Raw genomic sequence first — 27,997 nt, 5'->3', positions numbered from 1 at the left:
TTTTCTCCTGTTGGCCTCCTCATCTTTTCTCCTCCACCTTCCTTTCTCACCAGGCTACGAACCGGCTGGGGTCACCGAACACGTCCTCGCCAGCTCACCGACGTCCACCGGGCTGCATCCGGCACACCGAGGGACCCAACCCACATGCAGGTCTTCTAGACCTACGTTTTATTACAGATCCATAGACTCCGCTAATGTCATGTGGACCATGCTATGCTAGCTCCGTGCTATGCTAGCTCCACGCTATCACTTCTACCAAGCTAACCAGTCATTATTTCCTGTCAGCTTGGAAAAGCCACTAAGCATTTGAGCCCCTGTTCCTTCAAAGGGGTCCACTCGGGGACATGTTATTTACCTTGTTGTAGCTAAAGTTGGGGTGTGGCCTCCCTTTTTATTTAGAGGACCGGATGGGAGTTTGGTCACTTTAACTCCCCCTGGTAAAATCTATGATTTGGAAATCCACCGCAACCACACAGCTGTGGTAGGCCTTAACACACACACACACACACACACACACACACACACACACACACACACACACACACACACACACAAGCTAAATTAACTGAGCTAGCAAAATACAAAATAATACTACACACACACACACACACACGGGCTACTATGTCGTCCATCCTCCCCTTCACTCCCCCGGTTGTAAAACGTCTCCTGGGGTGGAAGAAGACTCCTGCAGGAAGCGGGGGTGCGGGTGGAGGAGGAGGGATAGGAGGTGGAGGTGAGCAGAATGGAGGAGGGCAGGAGGAGAAGTGGTGCGAGAAGGCGGTGAAGAGCCTGGTGAAGAAGCTGAAGAAGACGGGCCAGCTGGAGGAGCTGGAGAAAGCCATCAGCACGCAGAACAGCAACACCAAGTGTGTCACCATACCCAGGTGAGGGGCGGACACACACACACACACACACACACACACACACACACACACACACACACACACACACACACACACACACACACACACACACACACACACACACACCTATTTGACTGGAGTTAAATGTGTTAAATGTGTTGTGTGAATATTCTCCTGAATGCTGACCTCTGCTGGTCAGTCATGTGAACAACAACAACTCAGCTCGAGTCAAGCATATCTGTTGACATGTGAAATTTTCAATAGATATCAATTTCCTGTGATTGCTGCATAATTTGAGTATGGGCCACATTTTTATTTGGGAGGGGGGGGGGGCAGGAGTTAACACAACAAAAGCCCTAAGCCAGGCTGTCTCTTGTGGTTTTGAAGACAGAGGTCTGAGGAAAAGGAAATATTGAGTGTTTTTACATTACATTACAAACAGTGTTTACATAACATTCAGCAACCCTTGCTGATATTTACCAATTATATTAATCTTCCGGGGGGAGGCACGGTGGCGCAATGGTTAGCGCAGTCGCCTCACAGCAAGAAGGTCCTGGGTTCGAGCCCCGGGGTAGTCCAACCTTGGGGTTCGTCCTGGGTCGTCCTCTGTGGGGAGTTTGGATGTTCTCCCCGTGTCTGTGTGGGTTTCCTCCGGGGCCTCCGGTTTCCTCCCACAGTCCAAAGACATGTAGGCCAGGTGAACCGACCGTACTAAATTGTCCCTAGGTGTGAATGTGTGTGTGTGTGTGGGGGCCCTGTGATGGACTGGTGGCCTGTCCAGGGTGTCTCCCCGCCTGCCGCCCAATGACTGCTGGGATAGGCTCCAGCATCCCCGTGACCCTGAGGGCAGGATAAACGGTTTGGATAACGGATGGATGGATGGGTTAATCTTCAGGAAAGCTGAACTCTTACGTGTAGCCCCTTTACAAAGCAAGCATTGGAATCACACATGCACACATGCACACACACACATACACACACTCTTTTTATCCCATGCCTACTCTCGCACAGACTCACATACAGATTGGTTGAGGCTACACTAACCTGGGAACATTCAAAAACTTTTTTCTTGGTTTTGGCTTTCCATCCACACTAAGCCGGTGTCACATTGTCATGTGATTAACGCTTAATTTTTGTGCGCATGCCTAATATAAGAAACTTTTTGCATTTCTTTGTGTTTCTGTGTTTCAGTGTGGACTACAGATTTTCTTTAAAGCGATTTTTTTTTTCTAAACCTGGTGGAAAATTTTCAAAATCTTTGGGGATCAACATGGATGCAGGCTTACTCTTGTGCACTGCCTCAAAAACTGTTGCCGCACACATTCACAGGTCGGACCGGCGATCTGTCTCACACACATATGCACAAACATATGCACCCTCGCACATACACACAAAATCCCCCACTCCGAAACCAAAATGCAGCAGCGAGTATGTCTACACATGAAAATATTTGTCGTGTATTGCAACCACAAAGATAGGTTTCTGTTGTGCAACACTGGGTCCACTTCCTCACTGCGCCATGCCGAGGGGCTGGCGGGGCAGCAGAAGTGAAACCTGATTGGAGGAAACGGCCGTCTGTCATGTGATGCCACGAGTGTTAGGTTAGAGTGTTAGAGGGTCGACAACTTCGGCCTGTTGTGGGAGTAGTGAAACCGTTTTGGTATGGACAGGGGTCATTTAAACAGAGAAGGGGTCCACACGCTAACCTATGGCCCCCAGCGCCCCACTGCTGGTATTTGGAAGGGGTCAGAAAAATCTGGGAGAAGTAGAACAGTCTTTTCTACCCAGTACAATAAGGACAATGTCATAGATCGTTCATAGACACCCCACCCCCCGCCTCACTTCTGAGATATCTCACACGAGCTAAGGACGCAGATAAAAGGGATTGACAAGATGTTACTGGGGCAACACGGTGGTGCAGTGGTTAGCGTGGCTGCCTCACAGCAAGAAGGTCCTGGGTTCGAGCCCCGGGGTAGTCCAACGTTGGGAGTCGTCCCGTTCCTCCTCTGTGTGGCGTTTGCATGTTCTTCCCGTGTCTGTGTGAGTTTTCCCCGGGTGCTCCCGTTTCCTCCCACAGTCCAAAGACATGTAGGTCAGGTGAATTGGCCGTACTAAATCGTCCGTAGGTGTGAATGTGTGTGTGTTGGCCGTGTGATGGACTGGCAGCTTGTCCAGTAAGTCTCCCAGCATGCTGCCCAGTAGCTGCCGGGATAGGCTCCATCATCCCGTGACCCCGGTTGGGATAAGCAGCTTGGATAATGGATGGATGGAAGATGTTACTATGTGGCACCAAAGGTTCCCGTTTAACCAAAGAAAGCAAGGGCAGTCCCCCTGCAGTCAGCTTTACAAGGCACATCATTTCTAATATTGCCCCCTCTTAGTTTTCCTTTACTACAAGTGATCTGCTTTGGTTCACCAGAGCCAAATGTGTGTAGTCTCAGAGTCTCTTCACCTATTTTGGGGAGGTTTAGCAAACAGGAGAGATCTTGATGCACAAAGGTATGCAGCCTACCTCCATCTAATAGACAACAAGTGAGTTGTCTTTTCACTGGAGTTTCTATCCAGGCAGTAGCCGTCTGAAGGAGAACTGTCTCTCATTTGGATTCACTGGGAGACACCGCATCTGCCGGCTCATTTACCTTTGTCCATTCATTTCCATCACAGGAGCAAAGGGCTTTGTGGTGACATCGATTACATTTCTCACAAGAGATGCCTTTGGTACGACAATCCTTGGCAACATGCCTGGTTCCACAACACAGAAAGCATCTTCTTCATTTTCTCAACTTCTCTCGCTTTTCAGGCACAGGCATCTCACTTGCGCTGTTTAGACATGTGATCATATATCGGTAAAAAGAAGCAAAATTGTCTGTCAGTTCGATTTGAAGCATAAGGTGCAGATGGCGTCATCATACGTGTGGGCCTCTTTCACGTTCCTTACTTGTGTGCTCCTTTGTGGTCTTGGTCATGTTAGCGGTGCGCTCTCGGATGTCCGCTTCCTTCTTCACGAAGCCCATCAGTTTCTCAACCTTCCAGAAATCCTCCTCCTCCGCTTTGTTTGGTAAACCTCAAGAGTCGTCTCCACAGGGAGGCGTTTCATCAGAACTGGACACAGCAGACTACCATAACGGTCAGAAATGACTGCCATAGAAGCCAAATCATGACTCTGTATTTTACAGTTATCATACAAATATCCACGTGCCTTGATATCACTGGCATTCTCAACAGGGTTAAGATTCAGATGTTTGGTCATATGTGCATTAATAACCAAATTTTGTATACCAAACCTTTTCTGTAGCCATTGTATTACGTTATCGTAATTTGCTTCAGTCAGGGGTAATCCTGCAACAACAATCGGTCTTTCGGTCGTGATGTCACAATGCCTCTGATCCTTGGAAGATGGCGCCCGGTGTCGCGTTGCCCTTGGAAACGGCCCAAGTCTGAAAGACCGATAATTGATTCATTTGTTTAGGTGAAGGCAATAACCTGTTATGATGGTCAATGTAGACAGTTAGATAAAGCTAGCTCTTACCTTTGCGAAGATCACGGTGTTGTCACAGCCTGTTGGCTTGAAGCTGTGGAGATCTTGAACCCATCCATTGGTAAATTGCCCGTGTGCTTCGAGGGATTTAAACGATTTAAACTGGTCCATTGTGTAAACACTAATACCATAGACGAGGTAATTTACCGTGTCCATATAAGTTAGTGGAGGAAGCTTGTCTGGGTCGTGGCTCCATTCTTTCGTTGGCAGCTCGTAGGGATCAATGTTATTTAGGGCATTCAATTTTGTCAAATAACGACGTTTGGCATCGGGACATAATTTGTCTCTGTATGTCACCTTTTCTTTGTATCGTTCTTTAAACATCTCAGTGAGGTAAGGGTAAAGGCAAAGGTAACGGTAATATATGGCAAAGTCAATGGCTAAAGTGCTAGCTAATTCGTAAACAATGCCTCTGATCCTTGGAAGATGGCGCCCGGCGTCGCATTGCCCTTGGAAACGGCCCAAGTCCGAAAGACCGATAGCTGCTGGAGCCGTGAGATATGACCTCACATAGCTAAACTTGTCTGTTTTTTTGTTTTTGTTTCTCAATTTGGGATTTTTGTGCACAGATGTCTCAAACTGTCCCCAAACGTGCTGCTACTAGCTGATATCCTCAGCATATTTATTAGTCATGAGTTTGGGCTGTCGAACATTATAACACATAGAGTCTCTTTCAAAAGACATTGAAGAGACTGTATCTCCTTGTGTGGTCCCAACCGCTCTTCTTATTTGGGTCATCCTCAGTGTTGTGTTGCTCATACTCTAAAACTCCCACAACAATGGAGGTTTCAGGACACAGCTGGTTCTGTGATATGCAGTACATAACAAGATAATCATCTACAATACTTTGCAATATCTGTTTAACTGAGGGAAATATACCATAATGGTAAAATATTCTTTTTCAAAAGCAATCATATACTGTATTACTTTGTCTCACAGTAACTAGTCATTTTAATCTGTGCAAAATAAGTTTAACAGAAAACTCAAAATAGTAGATTACTTCAGAAATTAGATAATTACAATGTAAAATCCTTAATCCATACAGTATATTTAATAAAGACCGAAAAACTTTGTACCAGTGTATCAATAATACAATAGTGGTACCAGAGAGTCAAATGTGTCACATGAGAGCGAATCACAATATAATGCTGTCATGATTGTTTTCACTACAGAAGGGTAAGATTTTGCCCATACATTTGCTTTAGTTTTGGGACTGTCTCTCTTATGGCTGCAACTACAAAAAGACATGCATGTTAGGGTTAATACTCCTGTTTGTGCCCCTGAGCAAGGCAATCGAAAGAAGAACTGGAGGTGGTCCGCGGGTGCTGCAGCAGCCCACTGCTCCTATCCCATAGGATGGGTTAAATCAGAGGAAGGCTAGCTAATCTTAGCATGTATGAAACTGCAACCAACAAAAGCTTGGTATTCTTACTCGATGAACGTCTCAAACGATTAGTCGACCACTGAAATTGCAATCGATTCATTTTCTTTTGATCAACTTGATTGATCAATTAATTTATTAATCATTTCATCACTTGTAACACACTAATAATGTAATGATATGACTCTTCGTCAGGCTTGTCTTGTCATTATTTAATTCCACGCTGACATTAAAGGGGGTGCGAGACAAAAATCGCTAAAAGTATTTTCACACTTTAATAAGGCACACAAACTACATACTAGAGTGCGTGCACCCCTGCCGAAAACGCTCCCCCTTTATAGTAAGCAGGTGAGCTTCCATGGGGGGTGACTATTGGGCAGTTGGTTGGTCTTCTCCTCCTCATCTCATGTCTTCCAGCTCACATCCCACCAAGGCCATTTCTTCAATTACTGTGTGCAGACTTGCTACACTCAGTGACTTTCTCATACATTCCTCTGCTATCAGCTAACAGTTAACGATAGGCCTTTATTTGTTCACATGGAGAAGACACTTCATAACACTACCTTTGTTCTGTTTCATACGAGCTTTAGGCGTCTATCTAAGCAATACAGGCTAAAGTTAAACATGGTATTGGTCATACACGGTCAAAGATTAAAAGTAAGAAAACACCATATATGATTATATGGCGAACAAATTGCCTTCACAGGCTCTTAAACAGTAGCACCACTACACAGTTAAGTCAAAGCTATGATGCTATTGTGTTTCAGGGTAGTTGTAACATTAGCGTAGTGATGTCAGGTTTAGCAGAGTGAACTAGTATTTAGTATGAATTAATGAAAAAAAATCAAAAGATTAAAGTATTTTAAAGAAAGAATGATGCCTGGAAGAAAGCGTGTGACTGATTAATAGATTGATTGTTAGATAGCGACCTTAACTGGGTAAAGGTCATTTGTCCTTCGTAATAGTTTTCTCCTGCATCATGTTGTTCAGGCTCCTTGCTCAAGTCATCACACCTCCCTGCTGAGAGACATACAGGCTTTGCAAACCACAGGTCAGGATATGACAGGAGTCTGCTGGAGGAAGCTGATAAGCGTTGGGATAGCAGGTCATGTGGATGCAGATCTGATGACCGTTCTGACCGCTCCTCCTCTCCTTGAGTTTAACTGCTGGAAGACTCATTGGAAATAATCACGTTTTTCAACAATATCTTGCTTTTTATATGTTTGTGTTGCAAGGATAACACTCTCTTAGCAGCCATAATACTGACCGATCTTCTGTACGTCTCTGAAAGGCCACAGAGCTTGTAACAACCGGTGGTATCATTGATGGGCAATCTCTGAATGGGAAAACTACAACCCTTACTTCCTGGTTAGCCACTGTACCATAGGCAGTTTACATTGAGATAGACAACGTTATATCATTAAATGTGAATAACAGTGCTATACACAGCGGTTGTATGTTGAAATAGGTAGAGTCCACAGCAGACTTGCTTGCATTTGCTACTACTGCTACTACTACTACTACTACTGCTACTAATACTACTACTACTGCTACTACTAGACATTTGCTAAGGTTTGATAAGCATTAATTTCATTTAAACCTACAGTGTGAACTTTTGTCTCCACCTTTTGGCAGTGAGAGTAATTACACAAACACTGTCGACGCGTGCTTGGTTAATAGTTACAAAAATACAAAGAAATTCCCACAGTCCCAAGACAACAATCCATTAGATAGAGTAAATTTAATAGCCACACAGCCTACCCCAAATATTTTACAAATACCAACCTGTCCAAGAGCAGTAACATGACATCCGTGTCTGCCATCAGTACTTTCTCTTCTTTCAGCGCTCTCCAACGAGGAAAATGGTTATCTGTGTTTGTCCTCGCCGTTGATCGCTTTCTTTTTTTTAAACTTTAATCCTTCCTCTCAACGCCGGGTTTCTTTTTTCTCTGGAGCATCGGAAACTACTCTGTCGCTACTTCAGCTCTGGTAAAGCAGTCGCGTCTATCATTTTTTCCCAAACCACTTTAGATCCAGCTTCCAGGTGACGAAAGCGTTCACATGCCTCTGGCTAACCCTAACCCCACTCTGACCCTAACCTGAACCAATCGGAGGCAGAATTTGCTGGTTGACATAAAACACATCACTACCGGTATTCCAGCGCTGGAATGTCACACCAAACACCAGATTTAAAACTCTCCCAGACGGCAAAATTGCTGTGGCCCAGACCCGTCCCACACCCGACACTTGCAGCCCAGATACCGCTTGGAATGATGACACTTGGGCGGTCCGCTCCTGTTTGCCAGATCTGAGCCAGAACCAAGCCATAGCAATGCCGCATGTGCCACATATTTGCCAGAGGTGGGCCATATTTGTTTTGTGATATTTGGGCCATATTCACCATTTACCACACGGGCCACTTCAGGGCCACATCCAGATCACATGTTACCCAGAGCATTGCATCTTTGCCAAAAAAGGCCCACATTTGATTTGGCATATTTGGGCCATATTTGCTATTATACATGTGGGCCACTTCAGGCTCACATCCATTTTGTCAGGGCCAGAAGAAGGCCATCAGGGCTTTAACGTAACGGATGTTCGTTTGTATGTAAAAGCCCTGCATGCTAGCTTTAATTCATAAAAATCAACTCGTCTCTACTCGGCTTCGCTTCTTTGCTGTCACAGAACAATTCGCTTTGTCAGTCGCACAAAACCTGAAGGGAAAGCGTTTAGCCTCAGGAGCCTCTATTTTACGCCAAGGATTTATGCCTGCACAGCCTCTTCATTGTCGGCCTGTCGAAATGCAAGCTGCATACTTGCATATTTTCAGTCGTACTTGCCGTCGTGTTTCCGTCACGCTATTGGGTGTTGTGTAGCTTTTGTCTCAACCATTGTTTTCAAAGGTTGCCGTCGTTATGTATGTTTGTTTTTTTTCAATGGAAGTTTAGTGTTGCTTTTTAGCATCACGCTTCATCCTTCTCAAGCTGTTGTGTCTAGACACACCGCGTGACGACGGCGCGTTTCCAGAAAGGAACGCCTTTGAATTTTTCAGCCTCTTAACGTCAATCACAACAAAAGGAAAAATGGGAAATCCTGGTTTCGTTGGGCCTGATTCATATATCGTTTGTACGTGCAAATTTGTTCTTTTACCCGTGGAATTTTTTTTTAGCTCTCAAAAAAAATTTTAGTAATTTTTTTTGTTTCTTTAAAAATGTAAATTATTATTATTGTTTTTTAGGTAGTTGTAGCAAAAAAAAAGTTCTCTCTTTTTGATGTAAAGCCCCTTGAGGCAAATTTGTCATTTGTGATATTGGACTATACAAATAAAATGGACTTGATTTGAATTGACTTGGCGGCACAGTGACGCAGTGGTTAGCGAGGTCGCCTTACAGCAAGAAGGTCCTGGGTTCGAGCCCCGGGGTAGTCCAACCTTGGGGGGTCGTCCCGGGTCGTCCTCTGTGTGGAGTTTGCATGTTGTCCCCGTGTCTGTGTGGGTTTCCTCCAGGGGCTCCGGTTTCCTCCCACAGTCCAAAGACATGTAGGTCAGGTCTGTAGGTGTGAATGTGTGTGTGTGTGTGTGTGTGTGTGTGTGGGCCCTGTGATGGCCTGGCGGCCTGTCCAGGGTGTCTCCCCGCTTGCTGCCCAATGACTGCTGGGATAGGCTCAAGCATCCCTGCGACCCTGAGAGCAGAATAAGCGGTTTGGATACTGGAAGGATGGATGGATGGATGGATGGATGGATGGATGGATGGATGGATGGATGGATGGATGGATGGATGACTTGACTTGACTTGACTTGACTCAAGATTGTCTGACAGTCAGAAGCAAAACCTGATGGTTATTTGTAGTCCCTCCCCCACCTCCCAACATCTGTATTCTCTACTTCTTGCAATAAACAGTCACCCAGGCTAGCAAGGACCTCATTGTTAGCCACTGTTGTCTAAGCTTCGACACTGTCTCTAAGACAGACTTCAGGGCTAAGAAATCCCTTGGGTGTGTCAGAACAAATTTGTACGTATGAACAATTGATGAACGAGGCCTGTTGTCCTGATCACATACTTACACAGAAATTTGTTGAGCTGCATGAAAAACGCTGCACGAAAACTGAAGTTGGCATCATTAGCAGCATGAGTGTTGTCTGTGTCTAATACCCGGTGTGGTTTTCCTCAGCCGTACACACAGACACGCACACTTCACACGTGTACCCTGATTTTGTGTGTTCCCATTTACAAACCATCGTTTCACAGACGTGTGTTGTTTTACGGTGTGACATGTTGCTGCATCACTGTCGTGCCCCAGAAGTCACGTGAAGGAATGTAAATGACTTGTTGTGTAGCTGCCTTGTGCATTCAGGCAATGTAAGATAATGGAAAATGTGGAAACGTCCGTTGTTTACTGACAAGGATGCGAGTAAATGTTTGATGGCGTGGAAAAAGTCAGTTAAAAAAAAAAAAAAAAAAAGTGTGTTTGATATTTTTCTTAACTTTTGCCGAGCTGAGGGTTGTCGGCCATTTTTGTTGTAGTCTATACACAACCCTCCCTTTTGCAATGATCCTAAAATATTGGTTTGATTTTTAATTGTTGGCTCATTTAAACCTTTACAACACCCGGGAAGCTGTAGATACACCCGGTGACCAACATTATCTAAATTTTCACATATGTTTGTGGTATATTTATATTTTATATGTTAATATAATGGACTATATATATATATATATATATATATATATATATATATATATATATATACATATGTGGAGGATAAGTCACATTGAGTAATTTCTTACATTCGCCTGCAATGCCTGATTGCAGCAATTCACTGTGTCCCATTTGGACCTGTCACATCACCTGTCATCCAATCAGCTTCTCTTATTGAGGAGGAGGAAGGCGGGGCCTTGCCACCTCTCAGCCAATAATAGACTAGTATGTTTGTGAAGTCATCCTACTAATTTGTGATGAAACATTTCACTTTTCCCATGTTATTTGTTTTTTATTGTTTTTATTTTTATCCTTTTTTTTTGTTTGTGTGTCTGTGTGTGTGCATGTGCATCTTGTTTGTGTACATGTCTTTGTGTTTTTGTGTATGGGTTGTCCGTGTGCGTCTTATGTGTGTAGTAATTGCTCAGATTTATGGGGTCTAGGCTCAGGCCACACCATAGAGCAGTGGGATTCCTCAGGCATGTATGGATATCAAGACTATAGCAGGTGACCACACACACACACACACACACACACACACACACACACACACACACACACACACACACACACACACACAGAGGAAAATACACAGAAACACACTTGGTACCTTCATGTTTGTACTCGCACACACACTCATAACTCATAACAGGGCGGACTAATATGATAACATAATTATATAATATCTAATACTAAAAATATAAAATATAAAAACATAAAAATGATATATAATACAATTGTATCATAATATAATAATTGGTCTACAATATAATACAAATAAGAATTAAAGTATTAAAAAAAAAATCTGGCATCCGGGTGGTGTGGCAGTCTATTGCATTGCCTACCAACATGTGGCTCGCCGGTTGGAATCCCCATGTTACCTCCGGCTTGGTCAGGCATCCCTGCAGACACGATTGGCCGTGTCTGCGGGTGGTAAGCTGGATGTGGCTATGTGTCCTGGTCGCTGCACTAGCGCCTCCTCTGGTCGGTCAGGGCACCTGTTCGAGGGGGAGGGGGGGACTAGGGGGAATAGCGTGATCCTCCCACCAGCTACGTCCCCCTGACGAAACTCCTCACCGTCAGGTGGTGACTCCACATGTTTCGGAGGAGGCATGTGGTAGTCTGCAGCCCTCCCCGGGTCGGCAGAGGGGGTGGAGCAGCGACCGGGAAGAGGGGGGGTGATTGGCCGGATACAAATGGGGAGAAAAATGGGGGGAAAATCCCCCCCCCCCAAAAAAAAGTATAAAAAAATCAGCAGTAAATAGAAACAAAAATGGTGTAATCAAAATGAATGATGTTAAGCATCTTTATTGTACCTTTCTAATATTAAGCCCTTGAGAATTAAAATACAAAAATACTAATGTGTCTCTGCAGGAAAGATAAATCTATGGGGTTAATATTGGGTGAGAAGGCTTTGCCCATGTGTGAAGCATGGTCAGCTACATGTTGGCTATGCTAGCTGACTGTGCCAGCTGTGGCTGTGCAGAAGAAGAGACGAGCGGTGTGTGTAGTTAGAACAGGTCGTTTTAGCCACACAGTCCATTGCAAAGACACATTCGAGGTAGTTTGGTGCAGTGCCTGTGCTTTAATGCTGGCTGCACCAGGTCTCGCTACGCCAGCTTAAGTTAGCCATCTTTATTTTTCTCTGTTCTTATTTATATGTGCCCCTTTGAAAATAACTTGTCCCTCAGGTCGGATGTGTCAGTAATTGTTGTCAGAAATGCCCCTAAAAACAGTCTTTGTTGTCAAAAACGGATTATCGATATTACAAAATCATAGCGCATATGTTAGCTTGATTGCTAACATGTGGTACCTAGCTTAACGATGAACATGCGCAACAGCACAGCTAGCATGCTGATCAGCCATTACGCGGCGTCCCTTGCTGGTGTTGAATAACTACACAACCTCGGGTCAGCGCCAGTCTCACACGAGCCGAGGGACAACATCGCCACCCAGTGGCGGCAATACTGGTCATCGCTGGTAAGAAATGACGAGTATAACTGACAAAAGTTCATCAGTGCTACAAATGTTCTGCACCACCATATTTTTTTTTTTACATCAAAATGGTGAAGGCGTCCCTCCTTTGGATATTAACAAATGTCAAAGCAGCAGTTAAGCACAAATATCAGGGATGGTCATTCCAGGTCTTATTTTCATAGTTTTTACCTTCATTTAAATATATCAGTTATAATGTCATTTTACTCACTGGCTGCATTTTGTAGGTTTTTGATACAGGGCCCCTACTGGATTCAGACCTGTTTCAACAAGTCCAACTTAATCCAGTTATCTAATCCTCATATTTGGAAGTGAATACCAAAGTGAAATTTAAGTTATTAGCTGAAATGTCCATTATGGTCAATGGTGGAGGACATGGCTGATCTACTTCCTGGTTCACCCTGCAGGAAGTAGCAGCCTATACTCACCGTAGGGAGGGGTAACCATCCATAAACTAGCTGGTCAGCACTGGTCAGAGAAGCCATAGATGATGGACAGTCATGGACACAGTCTGAGTGAGACACTAGGTTTTTGTTTTTTTTTTTTCATTTGAAGGACCGGTTTAATGCCGTTGTAAAGCTGAGTCCAGCAGTGACCCGACTTTCCAAAATCTCCAAAATGAAGCAGGTGAGTCAAATGACATCATAACCGATGCGCACGATGGCAAAAATCATGACAATAAGACCCAGGTTGTAAAAAGTGGAATTAGCCTTTAACTAAGTCGAGCGTACTTTGATTTCTCGTGGACGGAGAAATTCAGGTAAAATCTTCACAGAACCGCCTCCCGATTATGGTTGACTTTTACCCATCCCTCTGTCGCCTTCCCAGGTCGTTGGATGGGCGTCTTCAGGTGTCCCACCGTAAAGGCTTGCCCCACGTCATCTACTGTCGTCTTTGGCGATGGCCTGACCTCCACAGCCACCATGAGCTCAGGGCCATCGACGCCTGCCAGTACGCATTCAACCTCAAGAAAGACGAAGTGTGCGTCAACCCCTACCACTACCAGAGAGTGGAGACGCCTGGTAATGAGCCTGGAAATGTGTGTGTGTGTGTGTGTGTGTGGAGGTGGGTGTGGATGTATAGGACAGCTGCACCTAGCTAGGGTAGGTGTCAGTGTATGTGTTGCCTGTTTAATCAGTGATGATCCATAAATGAGTGAATGCTTCTTTAATCCAAACATAACAGCAAGCCGTGAACAACAGTTGCCAATTCATGATCATCAGTAACAACCTAGATGACGTTATCGCTGACAATATTATAACGCTGATATATTCAATTATAATTATAATAAAACCCAGTTCTAACACTGGGGGCGGCACGGTGGCACAGTGGTTAGTGCGGTCGCCTCACAGCAAGAAGGTCCTGGGTTCGAGCCCCGGGGTAGTCCAACCTTGGGGGGGGTCCCCCCAGGTCGTCCTCTGTGTGGAGTTGGCATGTTCTCCCCGTGTCTGCGTGGGTTTCCTCCGGGTGCTCCGGTTTCCTCCCACAGTCCAAATTGTCCCTAGGTGTTAATGTATGTGTGTGTGTGTGTGTGTGTGTGGGCCCTGTGATGGCCTGGCGGTCTGTCCAGGGTGTCTCCCTACCCGCCGCCCAATGACTGCTGGGATAGGCTCCAGCATCCCCGCGACCCTGAGCAGGATGAGTGGTTTGGGTAATGGATGGATGGATGGATGGATTATCACTGACATCAGTAACAACAACATCAACCCCAGTGATTACTGCAGTGGCAGCAGAGGTTAACAGATGGCAGATTATGTAACATTATACTTGAGTATAAACATCTCAGGTGCTGTCTTAGCATAGACTTCACATGAACGAACCCTGCTGTTTGACGAAACCAACTTAGGTGTAGTGGGTCAAAGGTGGCGCCACGGGGTGCCTTCTCCCGTGTGAGCTGGTGAAGGCCTGTGACTGACTGTTGGTCGATAGCAGAGGAATGTGTGGGAAGCTCGCTGACTGTAGCACGTCTGCACACAGTAATTGGAGAAGTGGCCTTGGTGGGATGTGAGCTGGAAGACGTGAGATAAGGAGGGGAAGAACAGACGACTGCCCTATCAATCAAATAATTGCCATGTGAGCGAATTACACGGGGGCACGGTTGGGGTGGCCAGATGGAGAGAGCCAGGTTGGGAATTTTGCCAGGACACCGGGGGCCCCCCTGCTCTTTGCGATAAGTGCCGTGGGCTCTTTAATGACCGCGGTGAGTCAGGACCTCGGTTTAACGTCTCATCCGAAGGACGGCATCTGCTACAGCACAGTGTCCCCCGTCACTGCTAGGAGATGTTACAATGTTACAATGTTTAATTTAGCAGACGCTTATATCTAAAGCGACGTACATCTGAGAGTTAATCCAACACAAGCAAGGATCTAGTCAGGAGGCGACAACGCAACTAAGTACCAAAAAACCTAGGTTCAAGTCCGATAGGCCATAGGTGTTAACAGGCAGTGCACAAAGGCAATTCATAGGGTGCATAGAAGTGAATATTTGCTTTGCGAGTGTTGATGGAGAAGTATAGAGAAGGTCAGAAGGAGGTACATTGTGTCTTTGTGGATTTAGAGAAAGCATACGGCAGGGTGCCGAGAGAGGAGGTGTGGTATTGTATGAGGAAGTCGGGAGTTGTGGAGAAGTGTGTAGGAGTGGTGCAGGATATGTATGAGGGGAGTGTGACGGTGGTGAGGTGTGCAGTTGGAATGACAGATGGGTTCAAGGTGGAGGTGGGAGTACATCAAGGATCCGCTCCGAGCCCTTTCTTGTTTGCAATGGTGATGGGACAGGTTGACGGACGAGATCAGGCAGGAGTCCCCATGGACGATGATGTACACGGATGACATTGTGATCTGTAGCGAGAGTAGGGTGCAGGTTGAGGAGAGCCTGGAGAGGTGGAGGTATGCACTGGAGAGAAGAGGAATGAAAGTCAGCCGGAGCAAGATGGAATACCTATGTGTGAATGAGAGGGAGGACAGCAGAATGGTGAGGATGCAAGGAGAAGAGGTGACGAAGGTGTATGAGTTTAAATACTTGGGGTCAACTGTCCAAAGTAATGGGGGGTGCAGAAGAGAGGTGAAGAAGAGAGTGCAGGCAGGGTGGAGTGGGTGGAGAAGAGTGTCAGGAGTGATTTGCGACAGAAGGGTACCAGCAAGAGTTAAAGGGAAGGTTTACAAGATGGTTGTGAGACCAGCAGTGGCACTGATGAAAAGACGGGAGGCGGAGCTGGAGGAGGTAGAGGTGAAGATGATAAGATTTTCATTGGGAGTGATGAAGAAGGACAGGATTAGGAACGATTATATTAGAGGGACCGCTCAGGTTGGACAGTTTGGAGACAAAGCAAGAGAGGCAAACTTGAGATGGTTTGGACATGTGTGGAGGAGAGATGCTGGGTATATTAGGAGAAGGATGCTGAATATGGAGCTGCCAGGGAAGAGGAGAAGAGGAAGGCCAAAGAGGAGGTTTATGGATGTGGTGAGGGAGGACATGCAGGTGGCTGGTGTGACAGAGGAAGATGCAGAGGACAGGAAGAGATGGAAACGGATGATCTGCTGTGGCGCCCCCTAACAGGAGCAACCGAAAGTAGTAGTAGTAGTAGTAGTAGTAGTAGTATGCCCCCCCCCCATCCTGGGGCAGGAAATTCCCCTCTGATGCTTTTCCCGAAGTTTCACGTGTTTTTTCCCCACATTTTGTTGTCGTTGTTGTGTAGTTTTATTCTCATCTGAATCGAGGCTGTCAACACAGAAGGCGTTGTCCATTGTCATGTGTTGTTTCTCACTGTGTGAATGTGAAGCCTTCTGAGGCTGTTAATGTGATCAAGGACTGCTATGTAAATACTCATATGAATACACTTGGTTTGACTTGAATTGTACTTTCAGATGCAGGTGACATCTTACACCCTCAAAGATCATGTTGTGTTTCTAGCGGCATCCATCCATTTAATGAACTGTGCCCATTTAATCCATTTCAGATTAAACAGGTATGGCGTCTATCCCAGCATGCATTTGTTGGAAGATTGGGAGTCGTCCTATACCGGAGGACCCAGAAACCCATGCAAACACGGGGAGAACATGTACTGAGACACCGTGCCACCATGTTAATGACATAACATGGCCAAAATAAATTATATGTTACAAAAGTACACATCATAAGTATGCAAAAATATATTTGAGATGTGTCAAACCATAACACAAGAGTTTCTCTTCAAAAAAATAATATATATATATATATATAAAATAAAAGTGTCCCAGTCACTGCCCTGTGGCATTGGGATTTTATTTTTCATTTTTTGCTAAACACTTGCCAGTACATTTATAGAGAGTTGCAGATTGTTAGCCACATAGAATACACCTTTTCTTAAATATCAAATTATTTCCAACCTAATTAAAGGAAACTAGCAGACATTTTTATCAGCGATCTTCTTTTCATACCATTCTGTTTTTTAGGAAATACATACTTTGTCTTGGAGTATAACATATGTATTGATGTAATGTGTTTTTTTTTTCTCAGTGCTGCCCCCGGTGCTGGTACCGCGTCACACCGAGATCCTGCCCGAGCTGCCGCCAATAGATGACTACACACACTCCATTCCGGAAAACACCAATTTCCCAGCGGGCATTGACCCTCCCAATAACTACATTCCAGGTGTGTATGACCTGTCATCAGGTGGGATTAAGGAAATTCCAGTTTTATTCAACGTCCCCCAGTGGACGCCACTGTGACTTGCAAGTCCCAAAATCTTTACCAACCTCTTCCGCCATTACACTGCCATCTTTATTTTTGGGATGGTAAAAGGTCAATTAACTCAAATAGTTTATTAGCTATTATCTATTTTTATCTTTATTTGCACTGCCATGCCAGTAGATACTTAGCTGTTTTTATCTTCCATTTGGATTTTATTGATTATTTGGTAGGTGCATTCCTAAATATGTGTTAGCTTTCTTTTTAAATATATTTCTTTCTGAGCCATGCAAATTAAAAACAAATTTCTGTCACTTGGTGATGGACGATCATTTTCTGAAGTTGAAGCTTGAACCCCCATTTGATAGTTTGCTATCTCACAAAGGTGTCTGCAGTATGGACTAACTTGCCATTTAAAGTGTAGATCTAGTTTTTGGCTGGTGATGTCACATCCTGTATAGATCCTACGCTCAGATAAACGATACATTGATTTACACAAATAAACCTACCATAGTACATGGTTTGTATTTCCAGTGGTGTGTCATTTTGGATTAATGTGTGTGTGTGTGTGTGTTTTATAGAGACCCCTCCACCAGGCTACATCAGTGAAGATGGGGAGACAAGTGACCAGCAGATGAATCGAAGTATGGAATCAGGTAGACGAGAGAAAAATTGGCCTTATGGATCTAAAGCCAGTTGGGGTTCAGGAACTCCTCTGACCGTTTCTCACCTCAGCTTTTTCAGGAACACATTTGGCTGGACTATGCAGGCATAACTAAAAATCGGTTACCCATACCTCGTGGAAAATCTGGGAAGTTTAGAGACTAGATTTCCAGTCACGGAAAGCACCTGGAAAAATTATAAAAATCGATCAAATGTCCTGGAGATATTTTTGAGGTCGGGGAAAACTGTAAAATCGGGCTGCGAAATTGTATTTTGACCCGCTATGGTTGCGTGTTTTCGGCGTAATATCAGCTGAAGTCACATATTTTTGTCTGTACTTTTGGCTGTTGAGGTACCACATCAGTGTGTGATGTTTAGGCGGTGCGTTCAGTCACACCGTCCATCTAGAAACTTGTGAGTCTTCCACTGATAGATAATACTGAATAATAATGTTTATATGACGTTCTGTCAGCAACAGTCGCCGTGTTTATCCGAGCAAGGAGTATGTCCTTGAAAAGTCCTGGGAAAGTATTTCCTAAAAAGAGTGGGAACCCTTATTTGGGTCTAAAGGTGTTTGCATTCTCATAGTGTGTTTTAATTGCATTAATTGGTCTGCCATTTCATTCTAGCCAAGGTTCGAAGTGTTTATCATGTCTGATTTACGTCAGGTGTTGTATTTCACGGTGTTTTCCTCGATGTCGTGTCTGTTCCAGGTTCACCAGCAGAGTTTTCACCTGGTACCCTTTCACCTGTCAATCATGGGCTGGGTAAGGACATCCCTGTCGCTCCCCTCTTTCTCTTGTTTCGGTTGCTGGCGGTGGTTTCGACACAGGTCTGAAAAGCACCTGATGATGTGTAGAAAAATATGTATCAAAAGTAATTTAATCTGTTTTGTTAGCATACTCAAGCTAACACATACAAGGCATTTAACTTGGTGTGGCGCTCACATGAAATACAGGGGGCTAATGCAACATAATAGTACTACTACTACTACTACTTTTGGCTGCTCCCGTTAGGGGTCGCCACAGCGGATCGCGACCCCCAACGGGCTGCTATATAGATACTATATGGGCTGCCATACTATATATACTCAAGGCTCAGCGTTTTCGGTTTTTACCGATTTTCACTGAATAATACCCAGACTTTTAAACTGATTTTCACCCGGATTTTATGTTTCCACGGATCCAAAAGTTCCTGCTTGTGTGAGGTTATGTAACAGTGTCCTCTTGTGGCGAAATTCGGCATGCTGGATGCCTTTGAAAAATAAAAACCGAAAACGCTGAGCCTTGTGTATACGTTATATACTATATATATAAACGGGCTGCTATATGTACATATACTTTATATACTATACTATTATAATGCAACATAATTGTATGGTATATAAAGGTAGACAAGGGGGGCAAGGGTAAATTAGGGTATAATGAGATTTTTTTATACCATGCAAATTGTTCCAAAATAATATGAAAGAAATGTATATGTCAATAGCGTGGTAAATTCACAAATGGGAATAAAAGAATGTAAATAGTGAATTCCTACAATAGGAATAATCCTTCAATTTGTTTTTGTTTTCTTTTTTGTTTTGTTTTTTTGTTGACTTGGTTGGCAATATTTATTTATCTATTCAGAAGTGTGGATGCCGATAATGTCTGGGCAAAATAACAAAGCTGTCTATGGGAGAAGGATTTGGGGGAGGCAATATCAGAGGAGATTTGGGCGGAGATTTTAAAACGAGTTCATAAATCCTCTATTTGCGCGAGGCGTAGCCTTATTCAGTGTAAATTGGTTCATCGCACCTATTATACTAATGCCCGTTTGTCCAATTTCTATGATGGGGTGTCCCCTGCATGCAACAGATGCCAGCATTCACCTGCGGATCTTATACATATGTTCTGGCTTGGCCCATCTTTGCATAAATATTGGACAGAAGTTTTTAATATAATTTCCGTAATAAGTGGGGGAAAAGTTGAGCCTGACGCTTTTGGTGCGTTGTTTGGAGTCTTTCCTATGTTACCAACTCTCTTTGCACTTAAAAAAAGACCTCCTGGCTTTTACCACTTTTTTGGCAAGGAGACTAATTGTAATTAAATGGAAGTCACAGGCGTCACCTTCTTGTTTTCACTGGGCTCGAGACGTTCTCTATTTTCTTAAATTAGAAAAACTTCGACTTTCACTGAGTGGTTCTGCTGATAAATTCCAGAAATTATGGGGTCCATTTTTTCAATTTATTAATCACATAACTTTCCCATTTATCCCAGACTGATGAACTTTTTTATGGTTTACAGTGCTACTGATGCTGGGCAGTGTGCAGTTTAACTGCTGTTATACCAATGTATTGTGGCATGTGTGGGTGGGTGGACATGTTGGTCCTTGGCTGGTGGGTCGGGCCCTTTAGTCGGGGCGCTGGCCGGTCGGCTGGGGGACACCACTGTTTGCTGACTGATGTTTTGCTTTTGGGTGTTTTTTTTTTTCTCCCTCCTCTCTCTTTTGGCTGCGTTTTTGTTTTTGTCTTAATTTTTTTGTTGTTTTTTTTTCTTCCTTTTTTATTGTTATTTTCAGTTTATTTTCTGAGGCAGTAATGCTGTTCTTGTGTATAACATTTTTGACTGTCACTTTTTTACAGTATTTTCATAATAGAGAAGTTTATCGTATATGTACATATACATATATATTTATACCTGTTTTGGATAAAAACATTTTGTAATGCACTGGTGGCGCACTTGTATTTTCATGTAAAACTTAATAAACAAAGTTAAAACATTTTTTTTTTAAAAAACAAAATAACATAACTGTCAAGTGTAGTATCGCATTATATCTGAAACCCAACTGAGAAATACAACAATGTGAGGAATGTCACTGGATTTAAAGCCTCCTAAAAACTTTTGATTTATTTGTCAGTATTGTTGTTGGTGTTATTGTTAACAACCGGAATTGGCAAATGGAAAATGTCCAGGAATCTCGTGTGGGAGGAACAGGAATTCGGGAGTGGCGAGTGTGTAGAGATGACCTGTCCCTCCTCTCTTTTTGTCCAGATCTCCAACCGATTACCTACAGTGAGCCAGCGTTCTGGTGTTCGATCGCTTACTATGAGCTTAACCAGCGGGTTGGCGAGACCTTCCATGCCTCCCAGCCCTCCTTAACCGTCGACGGGTTCACCGACCCGTCCAACTCCGAGCGGTTCTGCCTGGGCCTGCTGAGTAACGTCAACAGGAACGCCACTGTAGAAATGACAAGGAGGCATATAGGTATGGACAAGCCATGGACACACTTGCACATTTGCAAACTCAGAAATGCCGCCATCAGAAGAGCTGTCAGGTACGGTTAAGGCTGTGTTTAGACCGCCTGGTACAATGACCCAATTCTGTCTTGTTTCTTGCTGACATATTGCACAGATCAGGTATGTATTATGACTGTGTAACCAGGAGAAAAAGCACATGGAATCTGATATTATCAGATCTTGTTTTGACCACATTCATAGGTTGAAATAAATCAGATGGGAGTCTGATATCTGCCAACGAAACTCTCATGTGGCCACATTATTCGGGTCATTGTAAGTCACACATCATTCAAAATGCGACACTCTCAAACTCTTGTCATATTTTTTTTTGTTGGAGTTTTTCCCCCTTTTTCTCCTTGTAGCCAACCAATTACCCCACTCTTCCGAGCCATCCCGGTCGCTGCTCCACCCCCTCTGCCGATCTGGGGAGTGCTGCAGACTGCCACATGCCTCCTCCGATACATGTGGAGTCACCAGCCGCTTCTTTTCACCTGACAGTGAGGGGTTTCACCGGGGGGGCGTAGCGTGTGGGAGGATCACGCTATTCCCCCAAGTTCCCCCTCCCCCCTGAACAGGTGCCCCGACCAACCAGAGAAGGCACCAGTGCAGCGACCAGGACACATACCCTCATCCGGCTTCCCATCCGCAGACACGACCATTGTGTCTGTAGGGACACCCGACCAAGCCGGAGGTAACACGGGGATTCGAACCGCTGATCCTCGTGTTGGTAGGCAACGGAATAGACTGCTATGCTACCCAGACGCCCGCACTCTTGTCATATTTTGAATGATGTGCCATACACGTGTGGCCGACCAATCTCTCATATTGGCCTACATCTACGTGTTGCTTCAAGGGCAAACCAAAGAGTTACCCTGTAAGCAAAGGAGTCAGATTTAGGTCACTTTTAAAATGAGATGTAAACAGGCGGTTGAAAAAGTCAGATATGGGCAAAAAATTGTAATCGGTTGTTAAGACCTACGGTGGAAACATCACCTGCACCTGCACATGCTCACACACACACATACAAAGATACATATATCGTTGCAGTTCCCTTGTGTCAGTGAGTCTGGGTATATAGGAAGAGTAGAGTCAAAATCACACGGATTCGGGTGTCCGGGTGGCTTGACGGTCTGTTCCGTTGCCTACCAACACGGGGATCGGCGGTTTGAATCCCCGCGTTACCTCCGACTTGGTCGCGTGTCCCTACAGACACAATTAGCCGTGTCTGCGGGTGGGAAGCCGGATGTGGGTATGTCCTGGTCGCTGCGGCTGCGCCTCCTCTGGTCAGTTGGGGTGCCTGTTCGGGGGGGAGGGGAAGCGGGGGAATAGCGTGATCCTCCCACGCGCTACGTCCCCCTGGTGAAACTCCTCACTGTCGGATGAAAAGAAGCAGCTGGCGACTCCACATGTATCGGAGGAGGCACGTGGTAGTCTGCAGCCCTCCCCGGATCGGCAGAAGGGGTGGAGCAGCAACCGGGACGGCTTGGAAGAGTGGGGTAATTGGCCAAGTAAATACAATTGGGAGAAAAAATACAAAAATAAGAAAAAAAAATCACATGGATTCACGTCTGCACACATTCACAGTCACGTACAAAAATACACGTCAGAAGTACATGAACATTTCTGCTACAGTGGACATCCTTATCTGCTTCCCTTCTTGTGTTTATTAGTAGTGTTCAAAAGGAGAAGAGAATGTGGGTATTGGCACACATCACAAACGTGGTTTTGTGGTTACCGCAATGGCTCATGCTTGAGCACATAGTGTTGGGTTTAAATCCAACACGCCTTCCTTCCTCTCCTCAGCTTAGTTCGTCATCACTCTCCACTTCCTCGTCAAATGAAGACAGAAATTGTCCAAAAGATAATTTAAAAAGAAAGCAAATTCGTGAGTTTTGGCTTGCCCAATCATGTCGGCAGAGATGCAGTTGCTGAAATGATGAGGAAAAATACAGCAGATGTTAAAAAGCTGCTAAATAAACAAGTGTTAAATTATGCTGGAATAAAAAAAATCCCTTAAAGCTACGACCTTTAAAATCATCATTTTGGTTTGATTTGCTGTCACTTTTGGTGATACTGGCAACTGCAGTGACGTCTCCCTACCTTCTGCCCAAAGCCTGGGATAGACGCCGCCCCCCCACGACCCTGATGGGATTAAAGCTGCGTTAAAGAAATAATAATGGCGGCATGGTGGCACAGTGGTTAGCGCGGTCACCTCACAGCAAGACGGTCCTGGGTTAGACCCCCGGAGTTATCCAACCTTGGGGGGCGTCCCAGGTTTTGGTATGTTGTCCCTGTGTCTGCGTGGGTTTTCTCCGGTTGCTCCGGTTTCCTCCCACAGTTCAAAGACACGTAGGTCAGGTGAATCGGCCGTACTAAATGTCCCTAGGTGTCAATGTGTCGGCCCTGTGATGGACTGGCAGCCTGTCCAGGGTGTCTACCCACCTGTCGCCCAATGACTGCTGGGATAGGCTCCAGCGTCCCGCGACCCAGATTGGGATAAGCGGCTTGGGTAATGGATGGATGGATAATCATCACTCATATATTACATAGGTAGGTTTCATTTCACAGTCGTCCACCCTTTTCTTCATGCTGGACACACAGCTCCAGTTTGTCATCTACGGTTCAGCGCAATTAATGGAGGACAAATCCATAAACCTCATTAAGAGTAAAACTTAAACGCTGCGGGTTAGCCAAACCTAACATCACGCTACAGGAGTCTATCATAGTCGTTTTAATAGTCATTTTAAAAACATACAATTGATTTTGTCGCTCAATTCCCCTTTAGTGTTTGCTTTGCTGTGCCTCGGTGGAGTGACCCCTGCTGGTAGTCACGTCAAACATGTCTGGAGTTAGCAAGCTCTTCGGCGAGCATGTTGGCAAACAACTGTGCACCGCCATCCAGAAGATGCAGAGCAAAGCAACAACGCTGTCACTTCCGAATCTTCTGCAAAAATGAATCAGTTGAAGAAAATGGATGGCGAGCACATTGTTTGTTCGCCTTTGGGCCACCATAGTGAAAAGAAGGGCGGGGGTGAGGAGCGACTTAGCCGTGAGTTTGTGTCGTGAAATCTCTGTAGCACAGCCGTCCGATATCTGGTGGTCACAAAAATCACTTAATCCATGTTTTTTTTTCTTATTTTTTGGGTATATTTTTTCTCTCCAGTTGTACTTGACCAATTACCCCACTCTTCTGACTGGGGTCACTGCTCCATCCCCTCTGCCAATCCGGGGAGGGCTGCAGACTACCACATGCCTCCTCCAATACATGTGGAGTCGCCAGCTGCTTCTTTTCACCTGACAGTGAGGAGTTTCACCAGGGGGACGTAGTGCATTGGAGGATCACGCTATCCCCCCCCCCCAGTTCCCCCTCCCCCCTGAACAGGCGCCCCGACCGACCAGAGGAGACACTAGTGCAGCGACCAGGACACATACCCACATCCGGCTTCCCATCCGCAGACACGGCCAATTGTGTCTGTAGGGACGCCCGACCAAGCCGGAGGCAACACGGGGATTCGAATCAGTGATCCCCGTGTTGCTAGACAATGGAATAGACCGCCGTGCTACCTGGACGCCTCCTTAATCCATTATTTAAACACATTTAGATAATGGATGTGTCATATGCAAGGCTCAGCGTTTTCGGTTTTTACCGATTTTCACTGAAAAATCCCCAGATTTTTTTAAAAGGAGCAGATCAGTTTAAACGGATTTTCACCCGGATTTTGTTTCCGTGGATCCAAAAGTTGTTCCTGTTTGTGTGAGGTTATGTAACGGCGTCCTCTTGTGGCGAAATTCGGCATGCTGGATGGCTTTGAAAAATAATAAAATATGTTATTAAAATGCACACACACAGGCCAAGGGTCGGATTCACATTGCACTGTTTAACAAAGATGTAATGAATGACTAACTCTTCCTCTCTTTCTTGGTCTCATCCTCTTCTGCCTTCTCGCTCATCCACACCCCCATTCCCTGTCTGTCTGTCTCTAGGTCGCGGTGTGCGGTTGTATTACATTGGAGGGGAGGTTTTTGCTGAATGCCTCAGCGACAGCGCCATCTTTGTCCAGAGCCCCAACTGCAATCAGCGGTACGGCTGGCACCCTGCCACAGTTTGCAAGATACCACCAGGTACATGTTAACGTATAGTCTCTCTCTCTCTCTCTCTCCCTCTCTGGCTTAAGTCTTTAGAAGTCTCTCTACATGGTGCAGTCTTTTAACCTGTACAGTCCAGTAATGTTAAATGACGCCCCTTTTGTAGACAGTAAATCTATGCCTCTCTTCTCCCATCTGTAACCTATCCTCTCTTTTCAGGTTGTAATTTGAAAATTTTTAACAACCAGGAGTTTGCTGCTCTGCTAGCCCAGTCAGTCAACCAGGGCTTTGAGGCGGTCTACCAGCTCACCAGGATGTGCACCATCAGGATGAGTTTTGTTAAGGGCTGGGGAGCTGAGTACAGGTATGTTCCACTTTATTTAGATGAATTTGTCTCATTTCTACCTGAGTTCTGACCTCTAATATAGACTTGAGTTGGAGTTGGACCTGACCAGACCAGACCAGACTAGATTTGGGTAGTCCAAATCAGACCCGACCAGACCAGATCGAACCACGCCACACCACATTAGACTACACTAGACTTGAACACACTACAACAGATTAGACCATAGTAGACCTGACTAGACCAGATTGAACCATGCCACACCACATGCGACCATGCTAGACTTTACCATACCACACTAGACCTGACGGGACCAGATCGGACCACGCCACAATAAATGAGACAATACTAGACTTTACCATACCGTACCACACCACACCTGACCACACCTAATTAGACAAGACTAGACTAGACCAGGTCAGATTAGATCTATACCAGACTTGATTATCCCACAACAGACTTGACCAGATCAGATTAGCCCACTTCAGACCTGACCAGACCAGCCTTGATCACATCAGACCAGATCTGAGCCAATTGACCCATGTCAGACCTGACCAGATTAGCTCACACTAGACCTGACCAGAGCAGAGTAGCTCACATTAGACTTGACCAGACCAAATTAGACCACATCAACCCTGATCAAACCAGATTAGAGCCCACCAGACCTGACCAGATAAACTCACACTAACCTTGACTAGACAAGAGTAGCTCACACCAGAGCTGACTAGATCAGATTAGCCCACACTGGACCTGAACGGACCAGATCAGACTACACCACACTCTACCACACAAGACTGTACTAAACTTGACCACACCACACCAAACCTAACTACATCTGATTATTTCATACTAGACAAGAACAGACCAAATCAGACCAGCAACCGGTTGCACAAAGGTATATTAGAAAGGTATAAAGAAATAGACCAGTCTTAGTTTTGTTCTTAGACTGGTCTGATGTGATTTACACAAAAGCAAAGACTAACTTTAATGTTAAATCGTTAGCCACCCTACCGCCAGGCTAGCTCAGATCTACGAGCTATGTTTCCATGGTAACAATCAATGACACCTACTGACAACTGTCAAAAAAAGAAGAAAACATGGCTCATCATTTGTAGTTTTCTACCAACATTACGGAACAAGCGATGAGAAGGGAAAGTATTTAGAGATCTTTTTACAGACCTTACTACATTCATCACTAAATTTTCCAAGCAAAGCGTTCTTGTAACTGCTGTGTTCCTCTAGAGGGCACAAGTTTTCTGCAGGAATGAACGGAGCTGGGCACCTCGAAGTGGTTGCTTCATTTGCCGTGGTTTTTTTTTTTTTTTTTTTAGTTTAAAATTGTTATTAAATTAAAAGAACTGAACACATGGCATTGTTTGACACCAAGGTTAAGTAGACTTCAAATCCAAGTCATAGAAACCCACAATAAAGTTCTTACACCTGCATGTAGTACAAAGGCAACTAATAAATAAAGACTGGGAAATTAATCATCTTGTCACCGGGACCAAAGTTGACAAAACTCATTATGTTGCCAGCTCTGCTAGAACATTTCATTTTCTCTTACATAATTTGGTAAGCATTGTTCATTCTAATACGGTGTCTAGCTCACTCCTGTCTAGTTTCTAATGGTTTGTTATCTCTGCAGGCGACAGACAGTGACCAGCACCCCCTGTTGGATTGAGCTACATCTCAATGGCCCGCTCCAGTGGTTGGACAAGGTACTGACCCAGATGGGTTCACCCTCGGTCCGCTGTTCTAGCATGTCCTAAACGGCACCCCATTGACTTTAAAGCAAACTCAGACAATGGAGGAAAGACCCTTGATCTGAAGGACCAGACGATAATGTGACTTTTGTTTTGACTTTCATGAAATTTTGCCGTGATGCCATTATGACCTTGATCACCATGGCAACCGGACAACATCAGATCAAAAGCGGGCTGGTGTCAAAACACCTCTGGACCAGTGTCCTCATAAGGACCCATCAATTGCAGCATCCAAAGGATTTTGTGCTCCATATCAGAGGAATGTTACCCCGGGCTAGACCACTCATTTATTCTTGGCTCTCGAGTGTTGTGCCATGGAGAGTCCATGTCTATGAATTTTTTCTGCCCAACCCAAGTCTGTGCTGGCTGGTTTTACTGAATAGAAGTCCTCCATAAACATGGCTATCCAGGACACAAGACTGGAAACCAATGGCCAGAACCAGTGGTGGTTCAACCATGTGACATGGTGGGACTACCACTGGTGAAAACAGTCAACTGACATACTTAAAACAGCATGAAGTATAAATGAGTAAACAACTAGGGGACTCAGTGTTTTGCTCAAGGGCACTTCAATAGGCCATGTGACTTTTGTGGGGATTGAAAATTTGACCTTCATTGGCACAGCCAGTTGTCCAGGCCACCTCTTTACACCTAACACCTCTGCACAAGGTTGAAATACCGTCTACATTGTTTGAATTTTTTAGTAAATCTCTAACCTTGGCTG

General features: G+C 44.8%; 1 protein-coding gene across 4 annotated transcripts; it reads left to right on the top strand.

Moving 5' to 3' along the window:
* Positions 1-621: 621 nt before the first annotated feature.
* Positions 622-27,997, top strand: LOC130133207 (mothers against decapentaplegic homolog 2-like). 4 transcript variants are annotated; one of them, XM_056301948.1, is made up of 10 exons: positions 622-884; positions 10,898-10,987; positions 13,304-13,497; positions 16,971-17,105; positions 17,723-17,797; positions 18,518-18,571; positions 20,837-21,049; positions 25,066-25,203; positions 25,387-25,531; positions 27,156-27,997. In XM_056301948.1, the coding sequence occupies exons 1-10, from the start codon at positions 622-624 to the stop codon at positions 27,277-27,279; spliced, it is 1,431 nt and encodes a 476-aa protein (XP_056157923.1). In that variant the 3' UTR covers positions 27,280-27,997. The 4 variants fall into 4 exon arrangements, with proteins under 4 accessions (XP_056157923.1, XP_056157924.1, XP_056157925.1 ...); XM_056301949.1 differs by lacking the exon at positions 10,898-10,987; XM_056301950.1 differs by lacking the exons at positions 10,898-10,987; positions 16,971-17,105.

This window comes from Lampris incognitus, unplaced genomic scaffold, assembly GCF_029633865.1.
Source record: "Lampris incognitus isolate fLamInc1 unplaced genomic scaffold, fLamInc1.hap2 scaffold_248, whole genome shotgun sequence".
Lineage (NCBI taxonomy): Eukaryota > Metazoa > Chordata > Actinopteri > Lampriformes > Lampridae > Lampris > Lampris incognitus.
This window is presented reverse-complemented; position numbering and strand designations above follow the sequence as displayed.

Bases quoted from the DNA above. Each gene is read 5' to 3' on its own strand.
- LOC130133207 (XM_056301948.1), top strand. From the start codon at position 622: ATGTCGTCCATCCTCCCCTTCACTCCCCCGGTTGTAAAACGTCTCCTG. The intron at 13,498-16,970 runs GTAATGAGCCTG...TTTTTTTCTCAG, and splicing joins CCAGAGAGTGGAGACGCCTG to TGCTGCCCCCGGTGCTGGTA. The intron at 25,204-25,386 runs GTACATGTTAAC...CTCTCTTTTCAG, and splicing joins AGTTTGCAAGATACCACCAG to GTTGTAATTTGAAAATTTTT.